The following is a 15,566-nucleotide window of genomic DNA, read 5'->3' on the forward strand; positions in this document are numbered from 1 at the left end:
AAGTGTCTCTGGCGGTGGTGGTGCGCACCCAACGTCAGACACACTGTTGTAACATGAGGGGCCCTGGGCCTGTACCGCCGGCCACAAGAGTTCACCCAACCCCAGGTCAAACATTGCTCTACCACTTCCACAGTTATCTCTCACACTTCCACCAATGTTTAGTCTATGCGCTGACATCCTTCCATTCCTGCCACTGACAAAACCATTGTGTTGACATGTATGATGGTACTTAACATAGTCAGGGGCAGTGTCCTCTATTTACCACAGTAAATACTTTGCGCTAAATTAGTAGGTCTGAAACTACGCAGAGGATCCCACCCCTGAACCTAATGATTGCACCCTTTAGTGTTTTCGTTTTGTTTTAATGCGAGACATTCACATTTATTTATTGTTTTGGACTACTAACTGGCAGACACTCATTACAATCGGCCTCCGCTGACCAGACCACTGCTGCCCGTCTACCCCTGGAACCAATTTTAAATTGCCTACAGCCAGCCCATTTTATTATGTTAAGCCTTCGAAGCCTGTCTGCGGCCCGTTCTTTCAACTACTACTACACTGACCTGTCTACTGCTGCCTGTGTACTCCTGGAACCAATTATAAAGTGCCTACAGCCTGTCCAATTTTATTATGTTAGGCCTTCGAAGCCTGTCTGCGGTCCCTCCTTCCACTAGACCTCCACTGACCAGACCACTGCTGCCCGTGTACCCCTGGAACCAATTTTAAATTGCCTACAGCCCAATTTTTTTATGTTAGGCCTTCGAAGCCTGTCTGCGGTCCCTCCTTCCACTAGGCCTCCACTGACCATTCTACTGCTGCCCGTGTACCCCTGGAACCAATTTTAAATTGCCAACAGCCCTATTTTGTTATGTTATGCCTTCGAAGCCTGTCTGCGGTCCCTTCTTTCTACTACTACTACACTGACCAGACCATTGCTGCCCGTGTACCCCTGGAACCAATTTTAAATTGCCTACAGCCCAATTTTTTTATGTTAGGCCTTCGAAGCCTGTCTGCGGTCCCTCCTTCCACTAGGCCTCCACTGACCATTCTACTGCTGCCCGTGTACCCCTGGAACCAATTTTAAATTGCCTACAGCCCAATTTTTTTTATGTTAGGCCTTCGAAGCCTGTCTGCGGTCCCTCCTTCCACAAGGCCTCCACTGACCATTCTACTGCTGCCCGTGTACCCCTGGAACCAATTTTAAATTGCCAACAGCCCTATTTTGTTATGTTAGGCCTTCGAAGCCTGTCTGCGGTCCCTTCTTTCTACTACTCCTACACTGACCAGACCACTGCTGCCCGTGTACCCCTGGAACCTATTTTTTATTGCATAGAGCATCCTTTTTTTAATAGTAGGCGTACAAAGTCTGTCTGCGGTCCACTATTGAAATTGTCCTCCACTGCCCAGAGCAATGCTGCCTGTGTACCCCTGTAACCTTTTTTAAGCTGCAGTGAGCCACATTTTTGGTTTAAGGCCTACTACCTGTGTCTGTCTGCGCCACTCAATTCAGCTGTGTTCCTTTCAAAAAAGCTGAGCGTCAATAGTCTTGTTTTCAGCCTCTAGGTATTTTAAAACTGCATTGGGGGTACAACTTTGGTAGGGCCTACTAACGGTGTCTGCCGCCCCAAGGTGTTCCCCAGGTTTCGTCCACATTGCTTCGGTCTTCCGACTCTCGTTTAGTAGTTGTAGAAAACTACACTGCATTAGGCCTACAAAATAGGTATGGGGTGTAGAGAGATGGTGTGTTCCACTCCAAGGTGTTCTCCAGGTTGCCTTTCCTGAGCTTCTATCTTCAGGCTCTCGTTTAGTAGTTGTTGGAAACTACACTGCATTAGGCCTACAAAATGGGTATGGGGTGTACAGAGATGGTGTGTTCCACTCCAAGGTGTTCCCCAGGTTTCCTCGCCATTGCTTCGATCTTAATGCTCTCGTTTAGTAGTTGTTGGAAACTACACTGCATTAGGCCTACAAATTGGGTATGGGGTGTAGAGAGATGGTGTGTTCCACTCCAAGGTGTTCTCCAGGTTGCCTTTCCTGAGCTTCTATCTTCAGGCTCTTGTTAAATAGTGGTTAAATGGAACAACTGCATTTGGCGTACTAGTTGGTTTGGGGCCTACTAACAGTGTCTGCCGCTCCTTGCTGTTCTCCTGGTTTCCTGTCCTGAAATTCCATTTTCAGGCTCTCGTTAAGTAGTTGTTAATGTTAGACTGCATTTGGCCTACTAGTTGGGTTGGGGCCTACTATTGGTGTCTGCCACTCCTTGCTGTTCTCCTCCACTGAACAAAGCTGTGCCGCCTGTTTACTACGGTTGCCAATTTTGAACTGCATTTCGACTACTTACTGATTTGGGCCTACTCTCTGTGTCAGCCTCTCATTCCAGTTGTCCTCCACTGCAATGCCCCCTGGTTAGTCCTGTGTTACCAATTTTGAACTGCATTTAGCTCACTTTATTCTTTGGGCCTATATCTGTGTTTCCTCCTCATCCTGCCCATTGAACAGCCAGTGATAGATGAGTCTGCTGGTACATTGACCCATAACGCAAAATTCCCCGTGCACGCTACACAGCAAGATTGTGACCCTGCTGAAAGTCAGGTTCCTCTTCCCGCATACCATACCACCTTACACGGGGACAAAGAGGAAGGTGCAGATGAAAGTGCAGGTTTCTTCATCAGGTGGGGGGAGGAATACTAGTTGGCGACGTCACTGGCACAGGGCCTCTCATAGTACGCAAAAGTGTTGCTGCCGGTGGGAGGCGCCCCCGCCGTGCAAACACACCGCTGTACTTTGAGGGGCCCTGTGCCAGTGCCAATGCCAACGAGTGGGCCCCCCCTGCTTGCTCAGGATCTCAGCACTTGCAAAGTTGAAATACTTACCTCTCCCTGCTCCACTGCCGTGACGTGTTCCAGATTTCCTGGGCCCACTAATTACTTGAACCAGCCCTACCCCCCACAACTTTAGCCAAATGACCCCCAATTTCAAATGCCTTCCAATTATTATAAGGTAAATTACGATTGACAAGCTTCTGTAACAAGAATGGATGTTTTTGCCATTAAAATGGGCAGTGTAGGTGTTTTCCTGGCCTCCACTCACTGCCGACTATGGTCCCCCATTGACTTGCATTGGGTTTCGTGTTTCGGGCGATACCCGACTTTTCGCGATAATCGGCCGATTCCACTCGACTCGACTTCTAAGATAGTCGGGTTTCGCGAAACACGACTCGACTCTAAAAAGGTCAAGGTCGCTCAACCCTAGTGGTTACTGTCTGCGGAGCTTGGAGCCATTCTTGAAAACATTCTCTGAATTCCAAATTCTTTACAAAGCTTTTATACTCCCACCTGTACTGATTAGTACCAACCAACCCAGCATTTCTCTTGGAATTGCCAGTAGAATGGTGCCGCGCAGCACACAGGCATTTACATATACTCGTATGTAAAGCTTGTGTAAGACGCTGCTGTGATAAATGAGTGGACGTGGTTCCCAGCTGCTACTCTCAGTTTATGCTCTGTGAAACTATACTTTAAGATTTTTCTTAGTAGCTCTGCCAAATGTCCTGCTTGTCTTTTGCATGCCTTTCTTGCCAGGGACTTTCCAAAGACTTTTGTTCCTTCAGCAAATATGCAGAAAATTAACGAGCATAAATGTACTGTAAAGGGAACCTGTCATTAGGTTCCTGCTACCCACACCACAGGCAGTAGTAGTCAGAGCCAGGTATGTGTCACTGTGAAATGCTGCTTCATTTCAGAGTAAAGCTACTTTCCCTACTTTTGGGGACATACAACTTTTTGATCCCTTTTATAAATCATATGTTTTTGTAGGAGGAATGAACAAAGAAACATGATTGTTGAATCATTTTTTGATTTTCTTTTCAGCATGCAGGATAAATAATGATATAGTGTTAATAGTACAAGCCATTATGATTAAAGTAATACCCAGTTTATAATTTTTTATGTTTTACTTCTTTTGCTTAAGAAAATCACTAACTTTAACTATCGCCAATCAAAACACACAAAAACCATTTGTCATACCAAGGAAATAATGGGCCTAAATTAGTATTAGTAACAATACCAGAGAATGGCTAGCTGCTGTTGAGTGGGGGCGCCACTTGCATTCATAGGGTGCCAACCGCCATGGCTATATAGGGTGCATTCTCATATGAGGGCTACATAGGGCACTATAGGATACTTTTCTCTCCACAAAGTGATTCAACCTACCTGGATTCATTAAATTCTATTTTTTTATTTCAAGTTCTATTATCTTGGGCTTTTTTATGTGTATCTAATAAATAAAAAGTTTTAATTGTAGTATTTTCTCTGTGAGCTCTTTTTTCAATATACCGCCTTATAAATTCTCTTCAGTGATTGCATATCTATGTTGTTTTTATTGTTGCCATGTTGGGCTCTTTAGGACTTTGATTCTTTATTTTTTGTTTCATTTTTTTGTGAGGACAGATAAGGCTACTTTCACACTAGCGTTTTTTGCAATACGTCGCAATGCCTCGTTTATGGGAAAAAACGCATCCTGCAAAGTTGTTTGCAGGATGCGTTTTTGCCCCATAGATTAACATTAGCGACGCATTGACCCACGTCTCAACCGTTGTGCGACGGTTGCGCCGTGTTGTGGCGGACCGCCGGGAGCAAAAAACGTTACATGTAACATTTTTTGCTGCCGACGGACCGCTTTTTCCAACCGCGCATGCGCGGCCGGAACTCCGCCCCCACCTCCCCGCACCTTACAATGGGGCAGCGGATGCGCAGGAAAAATGCATCCGCTGCCTCCATTGTGCGGCGCATTCACTGCTAGCGTCGGAACCTCGGCCCGACGCTAGTGTGAAAGTAGCCTAAGCAAAAATGTTAATTCAGGTTCAGTTTTTCGTATTTAAATTTTCTGCAGCATGGAGTTCGCGTTATCATATCAAGGGAGCCCTGGAATTAATATGTCCCAGTCCCAGGATGAATATGCTCTGCCTTTTACTTACATGGAAACTGGCACATTTTAGGATATGAAAAGCCAGAGCAGTGATGGAAGGCAGTTAAGCAGGCAGATGCTCATTTTTCGTTAATTTCTAACATTCTTTGCAAGTTAAGCATGAAATTTGTGGGTAGTTTCCTTATTGTTTCTGCAGACTCTGGATTGTACTAAGTTCGGTTTACTTTGGTTGTTTTTCAGCTGTGAAGCGCCTTATGAAAGAAGCGGCGGAACTGAAAGACGCAACAGATCATTATCATGCCCAGCCACTAGAGGTAAAAGATACAGTGAATCTGATGCGTAATTGAGTGACAGTGGTAAAACAAACCACCATGTTTTGTTTTTTCTGGATTATGAGAAACACTTTTTAGCAAGAAAAATAATCCTGCTAAAAAGTGTGTGATTGTTATGATCCACAGGGAGCTTCAAGTACTCGAGAATAACCGTGACACAGCGTCCTTCCTGAGCCTCTATCTCCTCCTGCCTGACATTGATCAGCCTGATTGGTGCAGGGCAAGAGAGAACGCTACCAGGACCTGCACGGATGCTGCACATCCTGAGTAGTTGATGGACCTCTCAGTCACATGCCTAGAAGGAAAAAAGTGTCAGTGGGTGCATTTTGATGTTGTAGCCGAGCTGTGCATCAAGCTGTGCTTTGACGCAGCCGGACTCAGTGTGCATGTACTGTAATGTGCACGATGCAGTGTGTATGTATATACGGTATATATATATATATATATATACTAGTTGGTGGCTCAACTCTATCGCATCGGGTATTCTAGAATATGTATGTATATAGCAGCCACATAGTATATAGCACAGGCCATGACATATTCTTGAATACCGTTAATGCGTTAATACAGGCAACGCAGTATATAACAGTGGCCACGCAGTATATAACAGTGGCCACGCAGTATATAACAGTGGCCAAACAGTATATTACACAGCCCACGCAGTATATAACATTGCCCACATAGTATATAACACTGACCACGTATTATATAGCAGCCATGTAGTATATAACGCAGCCCACACAGTATATAACATTGCCCACATAGTATATAACACTGCCCACATAGTACATAGCAGCCATGTAGTATATAACTCAGCCCACGCAGTATGTAACACAGCCCACATAGTATATAGCAACGTGGGCACTATATGCGTGGTAAAAAAAGACTTAAAATAAAAAAATAAACATATACTCACCTTCCGAAGGCCAATTGAAGTCCTGGCACCTGTGTGCGGTGCACGCTGCAGCTTCCGGTCCCAGGGTTGGTATGAGCACAGGACCTGTGATGATGTCACAGTTACATGACCGTGACGTCATGGAAGGTCCTTCTCGCATAGCATCCTTGCCACCGGAACCTGCCGCTTGCACTGCCGAGGACAGCGCCACGTCGAAGGGTGAAAATAACCTTTTTTTTATTATTATTATTTGTAACATTAGATCTTTTTACTATTGATGCTGCATACGCATCATCAATTGTAAAAAGTTGGTCACACAGGGTTAATAGCTGCGTTAATGGAGTGCGTTACACCGCGGCATAACACGGTCCATTAACGCTGCCATTAACCCTGTGTGAGGGCTGACTGGAGGGGAGTATGGAGCGGGCACTGACTGTGGGGAGGAAGGAGCGGCCATTTTGCCGCCGGACTGTGCTCGTCGCTGATTGGTTGTGGCAATGGTAGTGGGCCTTTTGCCACGACCAATCAGCGACTTGGATTTCCACGACAGACAGAGGCCGCGACCAATGAATATCCGTGACAGACGGAAGTGACCCTTAGAAAATTATATAGTAGATTAGTAGATATATATATATATATATATATATATATATATATATATATATATATATATATATAGCACAGACTGAAAGTTTGGACACTCCTTCTCATTTAAAGATTTTTCTGTATTTTCACGACTATGAAAATTGAAGGCATCAAAAGGCACTGAAGGCATAAAAACTATGAATTAACACGTGGAATTATATCTTAGCAAAAAGTGTGAAACAACTGAAATTATGTCTTATATTCTAGGTTCTTCAAAGTAGCCACCTTTTTCTTTGATGACTGCTTTGCATTCTCTAGATGAGCATTCTCTGGGCATTCTCTAGATGAGCTTCAAGAGGTAGTCACCGGGAATGGTCTTCCAACAATCTTGAAGGAGTTCCCAGAGATGCTTAGCACTTGTTGGCCCTTTTGCCTTCACTCTGCGGTCCAGCTCACCCAAAACCATGTAGATTGGGTTCAGGTCTGGTGACTGTGGAGGCCAGGTCATCTGGCGTAGCACCCCATCACTCTCCTTCTTGGTCAAATAGCCCTTACACAGCCTGGAGGTGTGTTTGGGGTCATTGTCCTGTTGAAAAATAAATAATGGTCCAACTAAACGCAAACCGGATGGAATAGCATGCTGCTGCAAGATGCTGTGGTAGCCATGCTGGTTCAGTATGCCTTCAATTTTGAATAAATCCACAACAGTATCACCAGAAAAGCACCCCCACACCATCACACCTCCTCCTCCATGCTTCACGGTGGGAACCAGGCATGTAGAATCCATCCGTTCACCTTTTCTGCGTCGCACAAATACACGGTGGTTGGAACCAAAGATCTCAAATTTGGACTCATCAGACCAAAGCACAGATTTCCACTAGTCTAATGTCCTTTCCTTGTGTTCTTTAACCCAAACAAGTCTCTTCTGCTTGTTGCCTGTCCTTAGCAGTGGTTTCCTAGCAGCTATTTTACCATGAAGGCCTGCTGCACAAAGTCTCCTCTTAACAGTTGTTGTAGAGATGTGTCTGCTGCTAGAACAATGTGTGGCATTGACCTGGTCTCTAATCTGAGCTGCTGTTAACCTGCGATTTCTGAGGCTGGTGACTCAGATAAACCTATCCTCAGAAGCAAAGGTGACTCTTGGTCTTCCTTTCCTGGGGCGGTCCTCATGTGAGCCAGTTTCTTTTTAGCGCTTAATGGTTTTTGCCACTGCACTTGGGGACACTTTCAAAGTTTGCCCAATTTTTTGGACTGACTGACCTTAATTTCTTAAAGTAATGATGGCCACTTGTTTTTCATTACTTAGCTGCTTTTTTTCTTGCCATAATACAAATTCTAACAGCCTATTCAGTAGGACTATTAGCTGTGCATCCACCAGACTTCTGCACAACACAACTGATAGTCCCAACACCATTTATAAGGCAAGAAATCCCACTTATTAAACCTGACAGGGCACACCTGTGAAGTGAAAACCGTTTCCGGTGACTACCTCTTGAAGCTCATCAAGAGAATGCCAAGAGTGTGCAAATCAATCATCAAAGCAAAAGGTGGCTACTTTGAAGAACCTAGAATATAATACATATTTTCAGTTGTTTCACACTTTTTTGTTAAGTATATAATTCCACATGTGTTAATTCATAGTTTTGATGCCTTCAGTGTGAATGTACAATTTTCATAGTCATGAAAATACAGAAAAATCTTTAAATGAGAAGGCGTGTCCAAACTTTTGGTCTGTACTGCATATATACTGCTCAAAAAAATAAAGGGAGCACTAAAATCCCACATCCTAGATATCACTGAATGAAATATTCCAGTTGTAAATCTTTATTCATTATTACATAGTGGAATATGTTGAGAACAATAAAACCTAAAAATGATCAACGTAAATCGCAACTAATATCCCGCAGAGGTCTGGAGTTGGAATGATGCTCAAAATCAAAGTGGAAAATGAAGTTACAGGCTGATCCAACTTCAGTGGAAATGCCTCAAAACAAGGAAATGATGCTCAGTAGTGTGTGTGGCCTCCACGTGCCTGTATGACCTCCCTACAACGCCTGGGCATGCTCCTGATGAGGCGGCGGATGGTCTCTTGAGGGATCTCCTCCCAGACCTGGACTAAAGCATCCGCCAACTCCTGGACAGTCTGTGGTGCAATGTGACGTTGGTGGATAGTGCAAGACATGATGTCCCAGATGTGTTCAATCGGATTCAGGTCTGGGGAACAGACGGGCCAGTCCATAGCTTCAATGCTTTCATCTTGCAGGAACTGCTGACAATCTCCAGCCACATGAGGTCTGGCATTGTCTTGCATTAGGAGGAACCTAGGGCCAACCGCACCAGCATATGGTCTCACAAGGGGTCTGAGGATCTCATCTCGGTACTTAATGTCAGGCAGGCTACCTCTGGCGAGCACACAGAGGGCTGTGCAGCCCTCCAAAGAAATGCCACCCCATATTATTACTGACCCACTGCCAAACCGGTCATGCTGAAGGAGGTTGCAGGCAGCAGATCACTCTCCACGGCGTCTCCAGACTCTGTCACGTCTGTCACATGTGCTCAGTGTGAACCTGCTTTCATCTGTGCAGAGCACAGGGCGCCAGTGACAAATTTGCCAATCCTGGTGTTCTGTGGCAAATGCCAAGCGTCCTGCACGGTGTTGGGCTGTGAGCACAACCCCCATCTGTGGATGTCGGGCACTCAGACCATCCTCATGGAGTCTGTTTCTAACCATTGGTGCAGATACATGCACATTTGTGGCCTGCTGGAGGTCATTTTGCAGGGTTCTGGCAGTGCTCCTCCTGTTCCTCCTTGCACAAAGGCTGAGGTAGTGGTCCTGCTGCTGGGTTGTTGCCCTCCTACGGACCCCTCCATGTCTCCTGGTGTACTGGCCTGTCTCATGGTAGCGCCTCCAGCCTCTGGACACTACGCTGACAAACACAGCAAACCTTCTTGCCAGTGCGTTGTAGAGTCCGTCTCATGCTACCACGAGTGTGAAAGCACAACCAACATTAACCCCTTCATGACCTTGGGATTTTCCGTTTTTCCATGTTCGTTTTTTGCTCCCCTTCTTCCCAGAGCCATAACTTTTTTATTTTTCCGTCAATATGGCCATGTGAGGGCTTATTTTTTGCAAAACAGGTTGTACTTTTGAACGACATGATTGATTGATTGGCTTTTTTACTAGGTTTGCTAAATGCTAAAACTGACCTGCCATTATGATTCTCCAGGTCATTACGAGTTCATAGACACCAAACATGTCTAGGTTCTCTTTTATCTAAGTGGGGGAAAAAAATTCCAAACTTTGCTAAAAAAAAATGCGCCATTTTCCGATACCTGTAGCGTCTCCATTTTTCATCACCTGGGGTCGGATGAGGGCTTATTTTTTGCGTGTCGAGCTGGCGTTTTTAATTATAGCATTTTGGTGCAGATACGTTCTTTTGATCGCCCGTTATTGCATTTTAATGCAATGTCGCGGTGACCGAAAAAACATAATTCTGGCGTTTCGATTTTTTTTCTCCCTACGCCGTTTAGCGATCAGGTTAATCCTTTTTTTTAATTGATAGATCGGGCAATTGTGAACGTAGCGATACCAAATATGTGTAGTTTTTTTTAAATTGATTTATTTTGAATGGGGCGAAGGGGGGGGGGGTGATTTAAACTTTTTTATATTTTTTTTAAACTTTTTTTTTTTTTTTTTACTTTTGCCATGCTTCAATAGTCTCCATGGGAGTCTAGAAGCAGGCACAGCACGATCGCCTCTGCTACATGGGAGCAATTATCAGATCGCTGCTTATGTAGCAGAAATGCAGGTGTGCTATGAGCGCCGACGACAGGGGGGCGCTCACAGCAAGCCGGCATCAGTAACCATAGAGATCTCAAGGACCTCTATGGTTACCATTCTGACACATTGCTGACCCCGCTCATGTGACGGGTCGGCGATGCGCTCATTTCCGGCCGCCCGGCCGGACGCGCCGGTTAAATGCCGCTGTCAGCGGCATTTAACTAGTTAATAGCGGCGGGTGAATCGCGATTTCACCCGCCGCTATTGCGGGCACATGTCAGCTGTTCAAAACAGCTGACATGTCCCGGTTTAGATGCGGGCTCACCGCCGGAATTATGCATCAAAGCGCGGTATCTGACCTCAGACGTGCTATCCCGTCCGAGGTCAGAAAGAGGTTAAAAAGTGACCAAAAAATCAGCCAGAAAGCATTGGTACTGAGATGTGGTCTGTTGTCCCCACCTGCAGAACCACTCCTTTATTGAGGGTGTCTTGATAATTGCCAATAATTTCCATCTGTTGTCTATTCCATTTGCACAACAGCATGTGAAATTGATTGTCAAACAGTGTTGTTCCTAAGGACAGTTTGATTTCACAGAAGTTTGATTTACTTGGAGTTATATTCTGTTATTTAAGTGTTCCCTTTTTTGAGCAGTATATACGGTGTGTATATATATATATATTACGCACTGTATGTACGCTGTAGAGAGTGTACATAATGTGCATGCTGCAAAAGTATATGCGTATAATACACATGCTGCAGAGAGTAACAGATCAGTTATCTTCCTGTTCTGGGTCAGTGCATTAAGATGAGTGATAACGACTCATCAACTTCTTTACACTTACAGGGAAGTTGTAAGGAGTTTCCTATTTTTTGCTATGTAAACCTGGGTTGTATCTTATAGCAAGGTGTGTCATATTGTGCAAAAAAATATGGTAATACTTAAAGGGACTCTGTCAGCTCAGCATGAGTATAGGCACATAGCGCATCATGAGGTGGCCAATAATTGAAATACCACCTGCTTGTTTTGGAATATCTCAACCCTTCTCTTTTTATGAAGCCAGAGCTGTAAATCAAAGAGGATGGAGAAAGACAGATAGAGATTGAGAGAAAACAAGCATATGGGAAGGAGTATTTAAATGATTTGCCCCACCGTGATGCACGGAACTATGGGGCTTGGTTTGAACCTACTGAATTCTATGTTGACAGTCCCTTTTAGCATGTTTACAAATAAATGTAATAGTTTTGCAGGCTAACTAATCAAATAATACAGCTTGTAAGAATTTATAGGTGATGCTTGCTATTTTGGGCGCTCAGTCCTTACTCTTATTTCCTCCTAGTACAGGCTCCTGCTGTACTGTATATGGAGCAAGCTCGGCTCTTGAGCCCGCTCCATGGGATTGCACTTGAAATATGTTGCACCTGCATGTTATAGGGTGAGAAGAGCTTAAAGGGAACCTGTCGGGTGTTTCATGCTGCCCAAAACCTCGGACAGCACGATCACAGCCTGGCTGTACAATTGCAGCTGGGTTTCATAGTTTCTTAAATGCTCTGGCGTTACAGAGAAAATATATTTTGAAGATGCTGCTGGGACCATAGCCAGAGATCAGACTAGCCCAGCTCAGTCCCAGGCCATCTCTTACCATTTTCGCTGCATGTGATTGACAGGTCTCTCCCTTTCTTGAACATGGGGATTGACCTGTTAATAACCTAGTGCAGGGCTACAAAGAGCCGGCGGAGGGTCTAATTGGAATTGGACTAGCCTTTAGAGTATATTTGAAGACTAGTCCAATGTTTCAGAGAATTATATACCTGTCTGCAATCCTGCACTCAGTTTGGGCAGCAAGAATGGCCTGAGTGTGTTCACTTTGAAAGGCATTCCAGACTTAGACATGTACGGCATATCTGCTGGATGTCTGATTCATGCAGCTCTCACATGTGGGATCCACCTCTTTGTCTAGGAAGGGGTGTCACCTAGGATCCTGTTAAAATAAAGCAAGTCAACTTTTTCCAAAGAAGACCTTTGTGTAAGGTTTTCAATTATTTGTCCTGAAACTAACTTATCTCATTCTTAGGCCGGGATCACACGTACGGGAGATACGGCCGAGTCTCGCAGGTGAAATCCCTCCTCTGCCGCTGGCACTCCGGAGCTGAGCGTGCAGCCGCCCAGCAATACATGGAGCTGCACGCTCCGCTCCCAAGTGCCGGCGCCAGAGGAGGGATTTCACCTGCGAGACTCGGCCGTATCTCGCGTGTGTGTGATCCCGGCCTTACTGACCTACAATCTACTGCAGAGGAGCCCTATAACAGCTGTGAAAACAGCCTAAGGTTACGTTCACACAGGACGTTTTGCTGCGTTTTTTTGCTGCATTTTTGTAATTCTAATTTTCAGCTGCTTTTTACAGTACCAGCAAAGCCTATGAGATTTCAGAAATCTTATGCACACACATTGGTTTTTTGTGTCATCAGGATTTTGTGCTTTGCTGCGTTTTTTGGACATAGAGCATATCACTTTCTACTTTTTTTTCCAGTGTTTTTGCAGCGTTTTTCACCCATTGACATGAATGGGTGTTGAAAAAACGCTGCTAAAGCGCAAAAAACGCTGGTATCATAATTTGCTAAGTTTTTGCTGCTGAAAAGTCGAGGACATTAGCATGGAGAAAGAGAAAAAAAAAGCACCAAAAAAACTGCACCAAATCCACAACAAAAAACGCACCAAAGACGCTCTTAAACCTGCGTTTTTGCTGTAGCTTTTTTCCTGCCAGGAAGATCAGGTTTTGCTGCAGAAAAAAAAGCAGCAAAAACACCCTGTGTGAACTTACCCATAGACCCTGGTCAGATGGCGGTATTGTTCCTGCTTTTTTAGGAGCGTATAATTACCCCAACACCCAGGTAAGCTTAGATCACAATAGCTTTGGTGATCTGGATTTGATTTAGTTGTACTGCAGCATCTCCTAGCATTACTGCTTTGACGTGGACACTAAAGTGGGAGGAATTATGATCTGCAGGCAGCCTTACATTGAGCACCATCGGTGAGTTTTGCATTTGTTTATGAAGACCAGAAGAAGAAATTCTATAGTGCAAAAAAAGAGTTATACCATATTATTCCTGTGCAAATTAAGCCTTTAATATACACAGATTGCCTGTATCTAGCTACTCATATTAACTTTTTTTCTTTTCTTTAAAGGATAATCTTTTTGAATGGCACTTTACAGTCAGGGGTCCTCCAGATTCTGAATTTGATGGTGGCGTTTACCATGGCAGAATTGTTCTTCCACCAGAATATCCCATGAAACCTCCAAGTATCATTTTGCTAACAGTAAGTCAGTTCCTTTTCTAGATTATTGCACACGTTTTTTTGACTGGTTTGGTATAATATTATTCTTATGGTTTCCATTTGCCAGGCTAATGGTCGATTTGAGGTTGGGAAGAAAATTTGCTTAAGTATTTCTGGGCATCATCCTGAAACATGGCAGCCATCTTGGAGTAGTAAGTGCCCATTTGTCTTCACGCAATGCTATTAACTATTTAGTTTAGAATTAGAATTTAAATCTATTTTCTTTATCGCCTCTCATTGGGGGACACAGGAACCATGGGTGTATGCTGCTGCCACTAGGAGGCTGACACTATGCAAATATCAAAATTAGCTCCTCCTCTGCAGTGTACACCCCACCGACTGGCATTAAACTCTTCAGTTTAGCTTAGTGTCAGTAGGAGGTGGACACGGGTCTTTCATTAGACCCTTATCTACCTCAATGTGCGTCGTTTCTTTTCAGGTTTTTTCCGGAGGGATACAGGGTGAGCAGTCACACCTGTATTCCCACAATGCGGACTATGAGTACGGCGTGTACTGCCACCCCGTATCCTCATAGATCCCTCTCCAGGACCAAGATCCTAGCACAGAAGCGTGCTCAGAAGTCCGGTCCTGGCTCCGTCCCCCACCCACTCGCCTACCAGAGCCTGTCGGTTGGAGGAGACGAGGACGTCCATCACAGCTCCGTGGACGTCTCATTCCCCTCAGGTTAGTAACGGCGTGGGATGTTTAGGTGAGTATTTCCCCTCCATTCCCCCGGGATCTTTTCTCCAGATGTCCCCCTGTCCTCCCTCATGGCGTTTATTTTAGAGGGATCCCAGGGACAGCCATAAGCTCTTCTTCCTTAGCGGCCGCAGTTCTCTCCCTGCAGCCGCACAGCCCCTTACAGAGTCACAGCCTAGCAGGCTGCCGCGCCGCTTCCCCCTGCGGTCTCTCTGCTCGGGGGCCCCAATGCGTCCTGTGTCTGCATGGCGTCCTTGGCAGGATGCCGTGCCACTTACTTTCTGCGGCGCTCCGACGCCGCGATTCTCCGGCGGCGCTCCGGCGCCGCGATTTTCCGGCGGCGCTCCAGCGCCGCGATTCTCAGCGAATTTCCGGCGGCGCCGGCCTCTAATTTAGGTCCCGGCTTCTGCCGGGGCCTACTTCTGGCGCCGCGACCCCGCCAGTTCCGTTTTCTCGGACAGCCTTGGCAGGCTGCCGCTCTTCTCAGTCCCTGCGGCGCACTGCTCCGGCGCCGCGGTTCCCTTCTCCGGCGGCGCTGGTCTCTAATTTAGGTCCCGGCTTACGCCGGGGCCTACTTCCGGTTTCTCGGCTCCTCACTTCCGGTTCTGCGGGCGGGCTTTTTTCCCGCCCGACATACTGCGCCCTGCCCACCGGCGCCTCTGCGTCTGGCTCCACCCCCTTCCTCGTGGGTCCCTCGGCCGGTGTGCACCGCTTCCCACAGCAGCAGCCGCCCTCGCAGTGCCTCACGCAGCGCGCCACGCTCCTTCACTCGCATCTTCTGTGGCTCAGCATCGCAGAATCAGCACCTCAGGGAAGTTCTCCACCGAGGACAAGTGGGACATCTTCCAGGACCGGGTCCGTGAGTAGCTGCACTGCAGACTGACACCCCCCTCTGCCCACTGTCCCCTAACCCACTGGCATCTTCAGGGTCCCTAAAAATGTCTACCTCTAAAGGGGGCCGCTCTCGTCCCCCTACCTCTTCATCTTCTGCCTTAGTCACGTACTTTGCATGT

The 15,566-nt window shown here is 45.9% G+C and overlaps 1 protein-coding gene across 1 annotated transcript in view; it reads left to right on the top strand.

Annotated features, from left to right (window-relative positions):
* The window catches only part of UBE2J1 (ubiquitin conjugating enzyme E2 J1), a 69,869-nt gene that overhangs the window by 19,177 nt on the left and 35,126 nt on the right, over nt 1-15,566 (top strand). Inside the window, exons 2-4 of the mRNA XM_069726369.1 lie at nt 5,167-5,240; nt 13,705-13,836; nt 13,922-14,006. Coding sequence (XP_069582470.1) covers nt 5,167-5,240; nt 13,705-13,836; nt 13,922-14,006 — 291 coding nt within the window. The remainder of the gene's footprint in view (nt 1-5,166; nt 5,241-13,704; nt 13,837-13,921; nt 14,007-15,566) is intronic.

Source organism: Ranitomeya imitator, chromosome 5 (genome assembly GCF_032444005.1).
Source record: "Ranitomeya imitator isolate aRanImi1 chromosome 5, aRanImi1.pri, whole genome shotgun sequence".
In the NCBI taxonomy this organism is placed as follows: domain Eukaryota; kingdom Metazoa; phylum Chordata; class Amphibia; order Anura; family Dendrobatidae; genus Ranitomeya; species Ranitomeya imitator.